The following is a 17,590-nucleotide window of genomic DNA, read 5'->3' as shown; positions in this document are numbered from 1 at the left end:
ACGGGGTTCTTTTGAACGTCTGTAGGCCTTGATCTTTCAACCCGTATAAAGATGGATACATTTGGGTTAAAGTGATTTTTTAAAACGAAGAAACAAAATACTGAGAGCTATCGTCCTCCCCGCCGCCTTCCAACGCAGCCTGCCCCCCCCCCCCCCCAATATACTTAGAGCCAAGGATCCCACCAGCCTCGCGTCTGAGCTCCGGTACCTCTTCGCTCGGAATTCAAAGCCTGTCAACGCATCTGGCCGGGGGAGGGCGGAGTTTAGGGAAGACGCTTGTAGCAAGTCAGCCTAGGACGGCGGTCCTTTTGGCCCGCCAGCTCCCTGCCCCTTCACTTTCCATGCTAAAAGGGCGGTGGAGTGGAGAAAGAGTCGAAGGTCTTTAATTCCCCCGCATCAACAACAGCCGCGGGCTGGGGGCGTCTTTCTCCTCGGTGTCCCGGCGGAAGCAATTCTTCCCGGGTTGGTCACAAGGGAGGAGAAGCTGGATGTGGGGCGGGAGGAGTGCAAGGCTGCTTTCTCCACAGAGACGCAAACGAGGGCCGGGGAGGGGGTCTCTCCCCTCAGGACGGTTCCCTCGCAGCCGCTGCTTCTCTCCGCCTCCCTTAAGGGCGGTCTGAGGGGAGAGGGGTGTTAGAGGGGGACGCACATCTCGCTCCCTTCTTGAGTTTTGGGGAGGAAAGGACTGTTGGTGACTGAGGCGAGGGGTGGGGGGCGCCACACAACAACCCTCACCCGGCTTTCTTCCGCTCATGAGGCGGGTCGTTCCACAGGCGGGATGAAATGGTGTGTCGCTGCAGACGGGGGAGGGAAGCGGTTGCAAGCGCGTGCAAAGGGAAGAAGGTTCGAGCACGGTGAGGGGAGAGGGTCGGATGAGTATTTTGCACTTTGGAAACAAGCCTCTGTACCTCTTGGCTTTCTATACAGGCAGAGCGGCGCCAGCGTGCTTACGTCAGGCACTGGCTGAATGTGCTCTCAAGCAATTGTAATATTTTGTCTGAAACTGCCCACTTCGCGGTTCATTTTAACACCGGGGGGGTTGATAGATGTATCTGAAGAAGTATGCCTGCGCACGACAGCTTATGTTTAGAATAAGAACAAAGCATGAGTCAAGTTGCACCTTTGGGACCAACAAAGTTTTATTCAGAATGTAAGACTTTGTTGGTCTTAAAGGTGCTTTGTTCTACAACTCATGCTTTGTTCTACAGACCAACACGGCTGCTCACCTGGATCTGTCCAGAGTAAGACTTTATTGGTCTTAAAAGGTGCCCCTGGTCTCGAACTTTGTGCACCTGAGAGGAGGCTCTTCATGCGTCACGCAAGCTTGAGAACGTAGGAGAAGCCATGTTGGATCAGGCCAGTGGCCCATCCAGTCCAACACTCCGTGTCAACACAGTGGCCAAAACCCAGCAAAGCCACAGAAACCAGTTGGCTTTCAGTTAACAGGCACTTAGGTTTTACCATTTATTCTAAATAAGGCAAGCATTCTAGGTAGCTTTGTCGCAGAACGGCAATACTTTATTATTACTAACTAAAAAGTTATTTCCTAATTCTAAGGGTCTCCCCCCACCATCTTTGTGTTATCCTCAGCGAAAACGTAGTGGAAACCGGAAAGTACATTTCGTTGCGCTGTGAGTCCCCTTTGCTATAATGTTAAAAATGCGGGACAGGAATCCTCCCTTCTAAACATTCTCAGCCGATTTTATTGGACCAGCCTCTCTATGATGAACAGTGAAAGCCAGATGTGGATTGGAGGTTTTGATTGGTAGCTTCCTCAATCAAGCTCCTCCTCTTCCGGGATTAGAAGCTTTCACTTCCTCCATAGTGATACTAGGTTGCTAAGCAACGGGCAAAATTGGAGGTGTTTCTGCTGGGAAGCGGTCTTGTGTGGTTTACTTTTGTCTTTTTTTGCAGGGCTTCTTTGGTGAGTCTGTCAAAAGAATCAAAGAGTTAGAACAGCTTCCTTGGAAGGAGATGTTGAAAAATTATTTTTAAGAAAATTTGGTACGAGAGGGCTTAATAAAGATCTATAAATATCACGAACAGGCTAGATAAAGTGGATTGAGAATTTATTCCCCCACCCCACTTTTCGATAATATTAGACACTGGCTTCCTCCGAGAAAATTAGCAATCTGTACACTCTGGGACTGGAGCTTCCATGTTTTTATTTTTTACTTTTTATTGTGTATGTGGGTTTACCTTAAGCCTCAAGAACCATATGCTGGCTAATATACCCCAATTTAAATAACTAATAATACCAGCCTAAGCCTGAATACATGCCATAAAATTCATTGGGTGTTATTTCCTAATAAGAAAGTTTAAGATTGCAGATTAAATAGCATCATTTGTGGATAGGATTGCCAACAGACCTGAAGAAAAATATATTAACCTTTTAAAATGGGCAGGTGAGATTTTTTTGTGGCATGTGGGGTTTAGTAGCATCCCATTTAGTCTCTGTTAAAGGGACAGGGCTTCTTTTTTTCCTCCTCCAGGCAACTGGCAACCCTGTTTGTGGTGGACAGGGCTCGTGGAAGACTGGCCCTTCCATCCTGCAGGCTTTCCATGCATTGCCTGTTCCACCTGCAGTCCTAAGTATTCTTTTATGGAAGTCCCTTTGTTGGCTGTGGGACTGGCAGCTTCATTCTTTTCACGTTTACCCGGAAGGAAGTCTCGCTGACTTGTGATCATTATTGTGAGCAGACTTTATAGGACACTTTGCAGAGTAATAGAAACAAAAATATGAGGTAAAAATAGATTGCTGTTTGCTTCAGTGAGTTTACAGCCTTAACAGCTTGAGTTTATCCATGTTTAGTCAGTGATGTGTCTTACTCTAAAGAGAGGAATGCTGCAGTCCTAAATGAAAACAGGTCCTTTTAAATACCCTGAGATTCATATTGAAGAAGACTGAGAGGATACTGAAGATTGAAGAAGACTCAATCTGGATGTACTTTTGCTATCTACATATTACTTGTGTGTCTTTTTCTTAGATATAAACTGTTGTGGGGACCTTTATAAAAGTATAAATGTTTGTAATACACAGGGTTGCCTACGCACCTGGAGAAAATGTCCTGCCCTTTAATAAAGGCTTAACAAGTGGAAATAGGAAGCTGAATCTTTTAATTGTATGGAGGTAAACAACCCCCTTGCACCTCATTTAAAAGGACAGGATTTTTTTTCATTAGGTAGTTGGCACCCTTATCTAGGGTCACCAACTGCCTGGAGGAAAAAACCCACATCTAATACATGCTTAAAAGTTTTTTAGTAGGATGGGATGTTTCTTTACCTCTATGCCATGAAAGCTTTACCGTACTATTTCTAAACCCCTGTTCAAAGGACAGGGCATTTTCCCCTGGGGCTTTTGGCAACCCTGGCCCACACTTTGGTACATGTGTTGGAGCATAGGCCTAGGATTTACATGCACTCACCATGACAGACAGAAAGTCACCCCTTATATAGTTATATGCACCATTCACTCATTTGAACACCCCTCAGAAAATTACTTCTTATGTACAATGGTAGCCCTGAGCTCTACTGCAGTCTGTCAGCCTGAACTGGCTCATGCAGGCTTTCAGGCCCCCTGAAGTAGCCACTACCAAACTCTTCCTTCTCCACTGAATCTTACAAACACAAACCATATAATTCTGCCTGCTTTCACAGCAGTGATCTGACACTCCTCATTAAGAATAATATCAGCCCAGCAGACATCTGGCTCTTTAGTCCTATTCCATAAATATTATCCACCAATGAACCAAGCCATTCCTCAATCAGAACTCAACTCTTTTCCCATCCTCCTGCCTGACTTCTGCCTTTTCTTCCTCACCCACTGAGAATATCTGCCCTCCTACACAATCCAAACCCATAGGTCACCATCCTGTCTTTGATTGCAAGAGCACCACAAACAAGAGCACCAGTTCCATTGTGCAAGCATCTCCTTGTAATTTTAGACTCTCTTGTGCTAGTGAACTGCATTTCTGTTCTAATTTTGCCACTTAAATTGTTTATTAGCAGATCTGTTCACAGAAGCCAGAAGTGTCAAAGCATCTGGAAGTCTTGGTATATAAGGTCCAAACTGCTTAAAAGCACATACTGTGAAGATATCCATTTGACAGCATGGCAACCAAAACGGTGTCTTCATCCCATGAGTCTGTTGAACGGAGCCCAGTGAGTAGTTCTCCAGCGAGTGTTTCTCCAAGAATAACCATCAAAACCCCATTAAAGATCCTGGATCCTGTTAGGTCAAAACTGACCACCGTTGAGACTAAGAGGATCGTATCTGTCTTGGATGACACTATTGTTAAGGTAGAGCTGGTCACTTTGTTCTCATACATTTTGCAGAACCCTGAACAATTCAGCATAGCGTTGGGACAAGAACTTTCAGGAGCTCTTAAAGAACATCTGCGGCTTTCAAACAATATGGAAGCCTTGCTTGCCCGCCTCGAGAAAGAAGGGCTTCTGCTTAAGGGCATCGCAAGAGGGAACCTGTTTGCTGCAGAGGATGAAAGTGGCCAACTTCACCTGCATGTCGAAGGCTTAAAAAGTTCAATCCGAAATACTTTGCGCTTGTTCTATATGAACCCCGTAGCTTGTCGGACTGTGAGAGATGTTGCTTTTGCCAGAAGTCCAAGTGCTGACCTCTTGGTTAAAGGCCTGTTGGCACTTAGAAGGCTTCTGTTTGAGATGCTTCTCACCACTCCACTGGAAGAAAAACAAAAAATGAAGTTTATGCAAGAAATTGGCCTCCGAGACAGGAAAAATATGGAGACGATTGCAGCTTTGGAGGAGGAACTTGCATTGGCAATTCAAAATCGTGATGAGGAGGTATTGGGGCGGGGGAGTCAGGATACAATTAGACAGCTGATGGTCAAAGCACTTCATTTATTTATTTTAAGTATTTTTTGGCTGTCTGTCCATTAATACTACTTGGATTGATTTACTGCATATAATAACAAGATCCAAAGCTAAACCAGTACTGGTTTAAACAATAGTAAAAGAGCAGAATAAAAAAGCAGTTAAAAGAAGCCATAACGGAGCCTCGTGGCACAGAGTGGTAAAGCTGCAGTACTGAAGTTGGAGCTCTCTGCTCATGACCTGAGTTCGATCCTGGCAGAAGCTGGGGTCAGGTAGCAGGCTCAAGGTTGACTCAGCCTTCCATCTTTCCGAGGTCGGTAAAATGAGTATCCAGCTTGCTGGGGGAGGAGTGTAGATGACTGGGGAAGGCAATGGCAAAGCACCCCATAAAAAGTCTGCCGTGAATACATCATGATGTGACGTCACCCCAGAGTCGGAAACAACTGGTGCTTGCACAGGAGACTATCTTTACCTTTTTTACCCTTAAAAGAAGCCATACAAGTAGTTAAAGCAATGTACATTATTGTTTTAAAAATCATAAATTAACTGAATGACCAAGCAGAAAAATGTGACAGCCCAGTGTCTAAGGCTTCGCAAAGAAGGAGCTGGTCATGATAGTCAGGATGCTACCACTGAGGAAACTGTTTTTTCCACCTTATTTTGGGAGGGGGAAACAGAAAGTAGTGAACAATGCCAATCTTTTATCATTAATGTGAGTAGGTTTCTAACCAGACATTTGATGGAAGAACATGGGTGCCCTGTTGACACATTATAGTTGAATGCACACACATCCTGCCTTTATATGCATACAATTGTTTGTTAGAACAGCCAACATGCATTCACTTTACAAATGAAACTGGGAACCGGTACATGGATAAATGTTGGGTTTCAGTCCTGTGTTCAATTGTATATACATTTAATGTAAATGAAAATTACTTAATGCACTTATTTTTAAAACAAGGTTATTGCAGTGTACATCAATTGTACATGCATTCACTATAAAGCGTGCACAAGACTATACATACATTTTTGTATTAAGCCAGTAGGAGAGCAGGAGGAATGAGACAAGGTGCTTCCATTGGCTGGGATTTTGTTCCCAAGCTGAAGGGAGAGGGCAGCTAACTCTATAGGGAGCATTCCTTCCAACCAGCTTTTGGCTGCCAGTGACTACAGAGTCCATATGGTAAAGATTAAAGCTGCAGTTAAATGAGCCAGCCTTCCCCACAGGATTCCTCAACCTCCCTCTCTTCCTGCCTTCAATACATTTTGAAAGGAAGAACAAGAGCAGCTGGTGACAGCACCATGCCCTGTGGCCTCTGAGACATGTGGCCTCCCCTTAAGAGCCCATGTTCTCACACTTCAGGTTTGGGACAAGGTGAAGAAATGCCCCAAGGGTGTACTGCTTTTGGTGCAGCTGGGTCTACAATGGGGCATACTTATTCCTCTGATGGTAAGTCAGGTAAAGGGCCAATTCAATAGAGAAGTTAGACCAGAGAAGAGGACCAGGCATATTATGAAAATGTGCAAAAGATCAGGCACTAGCACCAGCAGTGATCAGTGAGAAGACTTTTTCAGTTGTGGTTGCTTGCTACTTTGTCCATCAAAATAGCCAAATACCCTCTGACTGGGGGAGAAGAGCCAGTATGCTATATAGTATTAGAGTGGTTGGACTAGGACTGGGGAAACCTGTGTTCGAATTTCTATCCATGAAACTCAGTGGGTGATCATAGCCTAGTCACTCTCTGTCATACTTCATAGTTGTTTTGAACATGTACCAGTTTTATGTAGTGGTTAAGTGTGCAGACTCTGATCTGGAAGAACTGGGTTTAATTCCCCACTCCTCCGCTTGCAGCTGCTGGAATGACCTTGGGTCAGCCATAGCTCTTGCAGAGCTGTCCTTGACAGGGCAGCTTCTGTGAGAGCTCTCTCAGCCCCACCTACCTCACAGGGTGTTTGTGGTGGAGGAGAAAGGTAAAGGAGATTGTAAGCTGCTCTGAGACTGAGATTCAGAGTGAAGGGTGGGATATAAATCCAATATCTTCTACCATGTATACAACCCCAGGCTCCTTGGAGGAAGGCTAGAATGAAAAACTGATGGAGGAAAAGGGCCCTGGCAGGAGGGTTGCAGCTGGTTGACTTCTGTATTATTCAACTTGGGTAGCCATCTTTGGCTGATGAATCAGGGTCCTCAGGTGTGTTGTGGAGCCTGACTTGCTGGGTTGTGAGCCTTTATAGAAACTCCTTTTTTGTTGTGTTGCTAGTGCATCTTTGCACAAGTACTGAGAGTCCTATCTATTGTTCAGATTTCTAGGAAGAATGTCTTCATCAAGGATCTGAAAACCCACTTACACAATCTAGCCAAGTTTTCTGAAAACCAAATCCAGCGTACTAAAGCTGACGTGGAGAAGCAACAGAAGGGGGAACTGCGAGGCTCTCAGGCAAAGTGTGCCAAGATGATGCAGGATATACAGCTGTTAAGGGCCCAGCTCAACACCCTCATTGTAGAAGACCGAGAGTCAGAGCTCAACCTTCGAAAGGTAGCTGCAGGGTGATGGAAGTTCAGAGGATCTTAGGGTTGCTATCTTAAGAACACTATCTTGGAAGCGAGCTCCATTGCATCCAGGATCAGAGTAATGAAACAGCCCTGCAAAATTTCACAGCTGCAAAGCCAAGTAAGCCCAGCCTGGCACTTGATAAACTTCCTTGCTGTGCAAGAATAGGAGGTCTGTTTATGCACTCGGCAAGCCATAGCACCTTGGCTTCAGAGGGTTGCCACAGTTGTCCTGCAAACCTTCAGTAGTGAGTGTGTCTGGGGGCCATTGTGCTTGAAAATGTGGCACTGTATGTAGTACTAGAGTATCCCTGTTACCACCTGTGAAATGTCAGGTGGTATGCAAATTTGGCAGTCCAGCACAAATTACAAATTACACCTCTGAAATGTCAGGTGGTATGCAAATTTGGCAGTCCAGCACAAATTACAATGGGGGATCAAGACTGGTGAACTGCTTGGCCTTGTGGGTCACTCACATGTTGAGCTAGCCTGAGACAGCTCCATAGAGCTAGTCCAGTCCCCCTTCTCTACATCCATTTCCTAGCTTCCAACAGATGGAGGGATGTAGATCTGACCATAGGATACAACAAAAGGGAGCATGGCAGAAGGATCTTTTCAGAGGAAAATTGTTATCTGTCAACACACCACTTTAGCAACAATGGCTGTGCCAGACAGAATGCTGAAAAAGATCAACGCCAGTTCCCTAGCCGAGTGGTTGTCTGTAGGCTGGAACCCTTGCATGGGTTGGGAGCTTCTCCAAAGCTGTCATTTTTGCTGCCTTGTGGAATCTGCTGCCGCTTCTAGGGCACATGTGTAGCACACTTTGCAAACATACTGAAAGGAGCAGGATGAGGTCATTTGGTTGTGGTGAAGATTCTTCCATGACTCGTTCCTCACTACGGTACACTCCCTTGCACGTATGTTTCTTGTCCCCAGATACCCTGGCTTGCTCCCTACAATCCCAGTCTCAACAATGGTGAGGTCATAACTCTGGTACCTGCCCTTCCTGTCACATGATTCAGATGTCACTTGCTTGTGGCTGAGTGGGTTCCAGGTCTGGAAAGGTTGAAGACCTCTGTCATAGCCAACAGTGGAAATGGTAGTGTTTTTATGAATGGTAAACAAGAGTGGAATATATCTTTGCAACTTACTACCTATTTATTTTAGAGGAAATTGGGAGCAGACTGCCCTGAATATTGTTTTAATTTGAATATTGAGTGGTTATTCTTCCCTCACCCACATCTGCAGGGGAAAAAAACCACCTGCCGTTTGGAACATATTGGGCTACTGTAACAGCAAAACTCTTCAGTTCTGCCAGCTGTGTTATGAACTGACAGTGCAGAAACCCACTTGTGTTACAAAATGTATTCTCAGCTGCCATATCACTGCCTAGAGAAATGGAACATCCACCAAGAATGCAGGACCATTCCCAATATAAGTAATAGGTGTAAACTGTAGATATTTGGGGAAAGAAAGCAGCTGAACATCACCTGTACAGCAAATGTTTATGGGACTAGTTCCAAGCCAAAAGCTGTTTGAGACTGTCCTAGCCAGAAGCTGTGTCGGTGGACTGAGACTATCAGACCCCTTAAAGCTGGTGTACAGTGCTCTTTTTCGTGGCCAGTGTTGCAACTTGCCTGGCTAAGTGTGTCATCCCTAGACAAAATAGCCTCTGATTTCTAACTGGAAATGCTTTTGTGTGTGTGTGTGTAATCTATTTCAGAAGAAATACAAAGTGGAGATAGAAATAGAGAACTGGATCCAGAAGTTCGACATTGAGATGATAGAAAAACAGGTACTGCTCATTTTCCTATGTGTTTAGCTTTGAGGCACTTTCCGTCTCAGGAATTTTCTCAAGAGTGTAATTTTAAAAACATGAAGCGGTAAAATTGCTCAGGGTTCTGACATGGGATGGCTCTTTCTGCTTATTTGCATCCGATGGAATGTGTTTCCTACCTCAAGGTCTCCAAACCAAGCTATTCCAACCATCTCCTAATTAGATGGAACACCTCTGTTGGTGCTGAACTGGGCATCTGGAGTGAGGTCCTCCAATCCAGGCAGCTTGTAAGGATAACCTCTACTACCCCAGGGTCAATTGCAACACCCTGACATAGTTTGGTCACCTATTCTATTTCTGTGCAGCCAAAAGGAGAGTTGGTACAAAAAATGGCAAAATGAGATGATGGAACAGAAAATCAGGGATGCTAAGAAGAGAGTTCTAAAGTGGCTGGTAGGGAAGCCCAAGCCAAGGTCCCAGCAGAGTAAGAACACAAGCATAGTACCTCTTCCTAGACTTATATAGAGAGCTTCTTTTGGGAGCTTTCGTTAGGCAGGAGCAACTAGAGGCCCTTCCCACATGAACACAGAAGCCCTGTATGTCCAGTCCCTCAATGCACTGACATGAGCGCAGTGCCTGCACAGAGGTTGGATCGATGCATATGCTTCCTCCACATGATGGGGGATACTGCTTTCCAAACATTGCCAAACACATGAAGGAAGTGGATATGTGGACATAAGCTGGAAACCACACAGAAACAGGACCAACACCCTCATAGCTTATTCTGGGTGCATTTAGTTGACACATGGGGGATTCATTTGCTGAGGACCAGAAAGTGACTGTATGCTGGGTACATCAGTGTTGTTATGACAGCAACTCCCAAGGAAAGATCTCCAGTCATTCTGCCTAAGAACTTTTTGGCTGGAGGGATTGTACCTGGGGCTTTCTTCACTACTGCTGATCTGTGTCCTTACTTGCGATAAAGAAGTTACTTTATAATGAGATAAGGACTTATTCTCCATCTAGCCCAATGCTGTCAATTCTGACTGCCTCTGAGGTTCCATGCTTTTGTCCCAGCACCTGCCACCAGAGATCATTTCAATCAGAGGCTGGGATTTGAACCTCTACTTTGACGCACAGTGCACTGAGCTCCAGATTTTAGCTATAATCTTTTCCTTGCATAGCCACCAATGCCAAGGATGAACTTTCCAGCAAGCACACACTGCATGAGATTTAGCCTTGTACTTTTGAAGACTTAATAAGGCTTCTGTCTTTGGAAGAGCAGATGGTGACTTCTGCATATTCCTCCTTCCCACTATAGACACAAAGTCTACCCCCTTCGTCACCTTCTGTGTTGTTCCTTTGTGTCTGCTGATCCCTAGGAATAAAATGGGGAGCCCTCGGTGGTCTGCAGCAAGAGGGGGGAGTGAGAGAGACCTGCTTGGAAAGATCTGCTCTATGAGCAGCTCTGGTTAGAGAGAGATTACTATTATGTACCTCGCTTGCTTTCTCCCAAACTGAAATTTAAGTGGAATTTTTAATCCCCTTCTCTCCATTGCGAACCAAGTGACATCTTGGCTTCCTAGCACTGAAATGTCTCCCTGAAAAGTTTTTCTAAGACCTCTTTTGCTGATTAAACCCCTTTCCCCCAGCGTAAAGAGCTCTTGGTGGATGAAGTCACTGTGGCTGTCCCTCCTGTTCCATTCAAAATGCAGCTGCCAGTCAGGCTCATAGATGACAAAGGGGCAGGGCAACATCTCTGGGTACCTTTCCTCTAACTAACGGGCTGTTCCTATCCTATCAGGAGGAGCTGGAGGAGATCAATGTGGTCTACACGGTGGAGAAGGCCCAGCTGGAAGAGCTGAGAGATAAGTTTGCTATACTCGATGAAGAGTTCAGCCAGATCCAGGAGGAGAGGCTGCGAAAGCAGGAACAGAGGGAGAAAGCTGAGAAAGAGCTGGCAATTCTGTCCCGGGCTGCCACCCTCATCCAGGCCTTGTGGAAGGGCTACCTGGTGAGGTCACTGCTCAAGACCAAGAGGAGGAGGAAGGGCAAAGGGAAAAAGGGCAGGAGATAAATGCTGACCCTTCCCTGGCTATTCAATACAGACAACTGTGCCATAACTGGGTGGTTTTAAATACAGATTTTGATCAGTGAGGTGAGGTTGTTCCTTAATAAATGTAGGCCAACCATTCAGACTTCCCCAGGAGCTGTTTTTCCTTCTCTCTCTCTGGGTTCCAGTAGAAGTCATGGGGGCTTTACAAGGGAAGTAGAAGATAAACCTTAGGTTCTCTTTATAGATCTTGGTCCACAGATTCAACTTGCAAATCAGTGTAAATGTGCTCCACTGCTGTAAAGGAGAATATCAGAAGGTCAAACCAGTCTTGTCCAGAGCCAGTTTGGTGTAGTGGTTAAGTGCATGGACTCTTATCTGGGAGAACCGGGTTTGATTCCCCACTCCTCCACTTGCACCTGCTGGAATGGCCTTGGGTCAGCCATAGTTCTGGCAGAGGTTGTCCTTGAAAGGGCAGCTGCTGTGAGAGCCCTCTCAGCCCCACCCCCCTCACAGGGTGTCTGTTGTGGGGAGAGAAGATATAGGAGATTGTAAGCCACTCTGAGTCTCTGATTCAGGGAGAAAGGCAGGGTATAAATCTGCAATTCTTCTCTTCATTATCCTTTCTCATGGTGGCTACCCAGAAGTCAATGTAGAGGGAACTAAGGCTCTTCCCTGATGTTGCCCCTCCTTCCCCAAGCAACTAGTATTCTGAAGTACACTGCCTGATTGCATGGAGTCATGAAGTCTGATACCCAAAAATAGACCTACCCCTCTGCAAAATTCCACCTAAGTCAGTGGCCTCTGACTAAATTCCACAAATCAATTGTGCTGTAACTGAATTTTCCATACTGTAGTCATTTTTTTATATCTCCTATAACTACCCCCCAATTTACTGCACTGCATGATTCCACTTTCTAAATGAGGGGTTCCATCCATTTTCCGCACACCTTACATCATGGTATAGACTTCTAATTTCTCCTCTTAGTTGGTTTCCCCCCACTTGAAAGCCATAAACTCATTAACTTTTCTTCATAGCTGCCATCTTCGTCATTTTGCTTGCCCTTTTCTGCACCTTTCTCGCTTTCCAGATATCCTTTGTGACATGGCATGACCAGAACTGTACACAGTATTCCAAACGCAGCTGCACTGTTTTAGTGATTGTAGGACATTTTTTTATCATAAAAATGAACATATCTATATAGATATATGAAGCTGCCTTATACTGAATCAGCGCAGTGGTCCATCAAAGTCAGTATTGTCTCCTCAGACTGGAAGCAGCATTCCAGGGTCTCAGGTGGAGATCTTTCTCATCACCTCCTACCTGATCCTTTTAATTGGAGATGCCGGGGATTGAACTTGGGACCTTCTGCATGCCAAGCAGATGATCTACCACTGAGCCACACCCCCTTCTGTATACATTACAAAGTAAACAGCCTCAAACAGAGCTTGGTCTCTTCATCTGACTTTTCCAAGTTGCCCACTGCAGAGTACTGCTGCTGTGATGTTCTGAAAAAAGGGGCATGTGGCCAGCTTTAGCAATATGCTCTTAGGAAATGAGAGGACAGATCAGAGCAGTCATCGCTGTCTCCAATGGCACACACTTCATCTGAACTGAAATCATACATTGCAAGCAAGATAATTTCCAGCAGGGAGATAACGTTGCTTCCAGTATTCTGAATCATCCAAGTATCTCCTTTCCTGTCCCCTTACACATAACACTCTTGGCACTTTGCCTGATCTAAGGATATTCCTTACAAAATCCCCACTCCCCTGAACCCCAAAACATCATTTTCACACTTGCCAAGAAAATCTGGTCCATGCAGGATTTATTTATACCTCACACATATTTGCAAGTATTTGTTTTCCCTGCCACCTTGTCCCATGCTGCTTTGTTAGAGAAGGGTAGAGTACTACTGTTGGGAGACTGAGATGCATAGGACAGTGACAGTGGAGGGGGGCTGTCATCTTTGAGAAAAAGATCTCTTCCAAAATCCCCCTTCACCCCAGGAAAAGCATACAAGGATAGCACTGGTTCCACTTGATTCACAGCACCCTACCGTCAGTCCTCATTCTCCTCTCAAACCTATATGCATGCCTAGCAACCACCTTGTATTAAGCAAAGGATTAAAGACTGCTGCAATTCAATTGGTCAGTAAGTAGAAGTTCTGTCGACTCCATGTACATTCCCCCATAATTCAGTGAGTGCTTTTAGAATTGCAGTTCTATTTCCAGGGAGGCCTAGGTTTGCATGAGCTTGCAGCTCTTGATAACCTGGCAGATGATGACCTTGATACACCCTTTGAACGTGGCCTGGATCTTGGGGAAGCCACAGAGGCATCTGGGAGGTGGCAGTCCTGCTGTCTGTTTATCCTTGAATCAGTCTTTGGTGGCTGGAATGTTTCAGAGGCACTGTACACCCGGTGAATAGGCTGATACCCTGTCCAGCCTAAGACATCCTGGTTGTTCTCATGGGAATTATTCTCAGAGTCCTTCCAGAAAGAGTGTTCTCTATATTGTGCCTCAAACGCCTCAGTCTGCTGAGATCCGGGTGTTTCTCGATGAATGACTTTTAATGGTTTCTCTTTTTGACAAGAAAGAAGGCTTGGATGATTTCCGGAAGTGGATGGTGGAGTCCAAAGCAATGGGTGAAGCTTAGCGGTGTCCTCTTTCATCCAGAGCACAGACCCATCCTGTCCTCCTGACTTTGTACCAAACAGTGTCTCGTCACAGTAGGATGGTGTGCGACTTTTCAGTCTGCAGGGAGAAATAAGGAGAAGACAGAAATGTTTATTCCCAAACAGACATGGAATGACACCTAACACTTGCAGGGAAGCCATTTCAGATACCATGATGCTAAGGTACAAGATCATGTGTGTGTAAGGTGCTATCAAGTCACAGGTGACTTATGGTGACCCCCTAGTGTTTTCAAGGCAACAGACTAACAGAGGTGGTTTGCTAGTGAGTGACTCTGGTATTCTTCTGTGGTCTCCCATACAAATGCCAACCAGGGCTGACCCTGCGTAGCACTTCTGAGATCTGATGAGATCAGGCTAGCCTGGGCCACGCAGGTCAGGGTAAGGTACATGGTTAGGACAATAGTATTCACTTGGTTACTTACATTTACAGACTGACCCATCTCAAAGGTTTGGGGGTAAATAGCCATTGAACCATCACATTAAAGAATCATGAGAGATCTCCCTCCTCCCCATCACTTCCTTTCTGATCCCCAGTAAAAAGACTACAGCAAACTTTCCAGACCTTACAAGTTTATCTTTAATACAAATTTGGGTTTCAGCATTCCAACTGGTTCATCAGTTTCTCAATTTAAAACATTTCAGCTTTCTAAAAATATGTGTTAATGCTTCCCCCCCCCAATTATCTTGCAACTCAGTCCTGCTCCAAATTCCCCTCCATGGGTGCTGTGGAGGGCCAAAAACTAACCCAAGATTTGCAGTCACAAAACTCCAATATAACCAAGCAGTTTATGAATCAAACAGCCAGGCTGCCAAATTTTGCTTGAAGAAAGCAGCCTGGCTGCTATGACTCTTGTGAGATGTCACTTCAAGACCGGATCTTTGGGAAAAACCTTGCTGAACATGCCATCATTGTAAGCAGACGGTTCCCCTCAGACTCCCCATACCTGTAGTTTTTCTTTCTTGGAGTGCTGGGTGGTACAGGGGCTCTCAAGGGGCCAGTGTCCGACTCACATCGTGATGCTGAAGGGCTCCACAGCAAGGGTCTCTGGGGTCTGGGTTGCTTATCCACCCATGGTGGATCGAATTCAACAACTGATGACTGGCGCTCAGCATGGGAGCCAAAGAGCGTTTCATCCACGTAGGAGGCTTTGGCCCTGTAGCTGTTCCTGCCCCTGCGTTGCACCTGAAGGGCCTGGATTCCCGACACCGCCAGCTCTACAGAGGCCTTCATGGATTTGATGGAGCTGAGCTGCAGGAAGTGCCATGCAGGGCTGCAGGCAGCTTGAAGCACAGGATCCAGATCTGTATGAACAAGTCACTGGTGAATGGGGGCCAGGAGTGGCACGACAGCATTGTTTGACACAGACTGTGGTTTAATTTATTGAAAAGTTTATTCAAATATTTTGACTGGTCTTCTCCTAAGAGGGCCTAGAATTTAAGAATACTGCTACGGGTTTGTATCAGGCCTGTAGCTACAGTGAGGCCTGTGGGGGCCCTGCCCCCTGACTTCATGTCAGGTGACAGAGACCTTCCCCCCACCGCTACAGGGGTGAAACCTGGGAGGCTGGGGGCCACCCCCTCCCTCCCCCCAAATTTAAATTGCATGGGAGGGGTACCAAGGAGCAGCTGCTGCCCCTTCCATGCCATTTAAAGGGCTCACTGGGGGAGGATGGGGGCAGCCCCCAGCCTCTCAGCTTTCACCCCTGTGGCCCCTCAAGCGGCGGTGGCAGTGGCAGGGGTGTGTGGGTGGGAGGGAAGGTCAGGCACCCTGAGTCACAGCGGTGGTGGGCAGGGGAGGGGACCTGCTAAGTGCCCGATGACTTTTTAAAATGTCCCCAAACTTTTAAAATTCTGGTCACGGGCCTGGTTTGTATCTACTTGCTATAATGTTTGCTAAACATGAAAATATGTATGAACATCCTGAGCTCCTGGTGTGATTCTCTACAGCCAAGCCTTTCACACACAATAAAATGCTGGCAAGATGATACATTTAATGCAGGCTTGCTGTCACTTTGAGCACCAGGGAGATATTCACAACAATGCTGCTTTGGAACCAGAATACCAGGGCTAATTTGGAAACACAGCATTCTTTATTTTGTTAGAGGAGGCTTTTGGTAAAGCATTCAGTGATCGGCATAATTGGGATATGAGCATGAACTCAAACTTTTAAGCACAGGGAAAGCATGGGAGTGTTCTTCCTCCCATTCTTTTCTGCTATGGGTCTGCCTCATTACAACGTATGAGCATCGCATCGGGTCCTCTTTTGAATTCAAGGGAAGCAGTGATTTTTCAGCGCTTCTCCACAGTAGGCCAGAGAAGTCAGTTCAGCGCAGCCTGAATGCCTAAGCAAACTTAGGCTGCAGTCTTCAGAACAGAGAGTAAGCCCCATTCTGGCAGGGAAAGGAAAGGTCCCCTGTGCAAGCACCAGTCGTTTCTGACTCTGGGGTGACGTTGCTTTCACAACTTTTTAATGGCAGACTTTTTATGGGGTGGTTTGCCATTGCCTCCCCCAGTCATCTACACTTCCACACACACACATCCCCCAGCAAGTTGGGTACTTATTTGACCGACCTTGAAAGGATGGAAGGCTGAGTCAACCTCGAGCCGGCTACCTGAAAACCCAGCTTCCGCCGGGGATTGAACTCAGGTCGTGAGCAGAGCTTAGGACTGCAGTTCTGCAGCTTTAACACTGCGCCACAGACCTGCTTAATTCAGGAGCAAACTTCATCAAGCTCGGCGGGGTGGGGGTTACTTCCACGTTAACATGTATAGGATCTGGCTGCAATGTTGCTTACGGTCGCTTGGCAATAAACCCCGCTGCACGCCAAGGGCTTTGCTTGCGAGTAAACATGCCGACTAGCAAGCTGCAAAGCTGGAGCTGTGTCACAGCTTCCTTCCGCGTAAACATGCAACATGCAACTCGGGCTGCACAAGTACCCCACATCTGCGCATTTATTTTTAAACTATTTGCATCCTGCTGCATCCCTGGAAGACCCGCCGGGCGAGACCCGCGGCTTTGCAGCTGCCCAGCTAAAAGGGCCCTTGAGCCCAGAGAACCGCCCCTTCCAAACTCGGCAGGCTCCCCAGCGCCACCCCAAGACCCAAGCCGGCTCCTCTCCCCCGTCTTACAGAGATGCAGTTTTTCCTCTGCAGAGGCGATCGTTGCTTCCCTCGAGTAAGTCGAAGAACCAAAGAGAGGCGCAGCATAACGAAAGGTTCCACACACCCGTCACTTCCGGTCCCGCCTGTAGTTTCAGGAGTGCAACCCCAAATGGTGGGAAAACCTAGACATGACCTCCAGCAAAATAGGCAAAATGGATCAGAATCCATCTGAAATGTTTGCCTGCCCTGAGGACACAGCGGACCTGCTAATTTTTTAAAAAGCTACTTTTCTCTTAGCTTTTCTGGAAGCAGATTATTTCAAAGCACTGCTACGCGAAAGGAAAACACGAGTCCTTTTTTTCCCCCTTACGTTTTCTTCAGGGCACTCATTTTATGCACTTCTTTTGTCACATTTGCCCCTCATATGAAGGACTTACCATTTTCAATTGAGAACCTGAAGTGGCTTTAGAACACTAGACACTATTGTCTCTAAAGGAAGCCGAAACCAGAGTGGACCAAACCATTATCGAGAGGGGGTTAAGTAGGAAAAGTCCCAAGCG

At 46.2% G+C, this 17,590-nt stretch overlaps 2 protein-coding genes across 4 annotated transcripts; one reads left to right on the top strand and one right to left on the bottom strand.

Annotated features, from left to right (window-relative positions):
* Positions 1-455: 455 nt before the first annotated feature.
* On the top strand, positions 456-11,374 carry IQCD (IQ motif containing D). 3 transcript variants are annotated; one of them, XM_060249969.1, is made up of 6 exons: positions 456-854; positions 1,915-2,004; positions 4,009-4,818; positions 7,152-7,385; positions 9,123-9,194; positions 10,981-11,374. In XM_060249969.1, exons 3-6 carry the CDS (start codon positions 4,111-4,113, stop codon positions 11,251-11,253), a joined length of 1,287 nt encoding a protein of 428 aa, XP_060105952.1. In that variant the 5' UTR covers positions 456-854; positions 1,915-2,004; positions 4,009-4,110; the 3' UTR covers positions 11,254-11,374. The 3 variants fall into 3 exon arrangements, with proteins under 3 accessions (XP_060105952.1, XP_060105954.1, XP_060105953.1); XM_060249971.1 differs by lacking the exon at positions 1,915-2,004 and having other exon boundaries at positions 460-854; XM_060249970.1 differs by lacking the exon at positions 456-854 and having other exon boundaries at positions 1,822-1,924; positions 4,006-4,818.
* A 1,667-nt stretch (positions 11,375-13,041) lies between these two features.
* Positions 13,042-17,589, bottom strand: RITA1 (RBPJ interacting and tubulin associated 1). Its single transcript, XM_060249042.1, has 4 exons — positions 17,468-17,589; positions 17,058-17,223; positions 14,873-15,230; positions 13,042-13,986 (listed from the first exon to the last, which is right to left on the bottom strand). The coding sequence occupies exons 3-4, from the start codon at positions 15,157-15,159 to the stop codon at positions 13,455-13,457; spliced, it is 819 nt and encodes a 272-aa protein (XP_060105025.1). The 5' UTR covers positions 15,160-15,230; positions 17,058-17,223; positions 17,468-17,589; the 3' UTR covers positions 13,042-13,454.
* Between the last annotated feature and the right edge of the window lies 1 nt (position 17,590).

This window comes from Heteronotia binoei, chromosome 11 (assembly GCF_032191835.1).
Source record: "Heteronotia binoei isolate CCM8104 ecotype False Entrance Well chromosome 11, APGP_CSIRO_Hbin_v1, whole genome shotgun sequence".
In the NCBI taxonomy this organism is placed as follows: domain Eukaryota; kingdom Metazoa; phylum Chordata; class Lepidosauria; order Squamata; family Gekkonidae; genus Heteronotia; species Heteronotia binoei.
The sequence above is the reverse complement of the archived record's forward strand: the minus strand, read 5'-3'. Positions and strand labels throughout refer to the sequence as shown.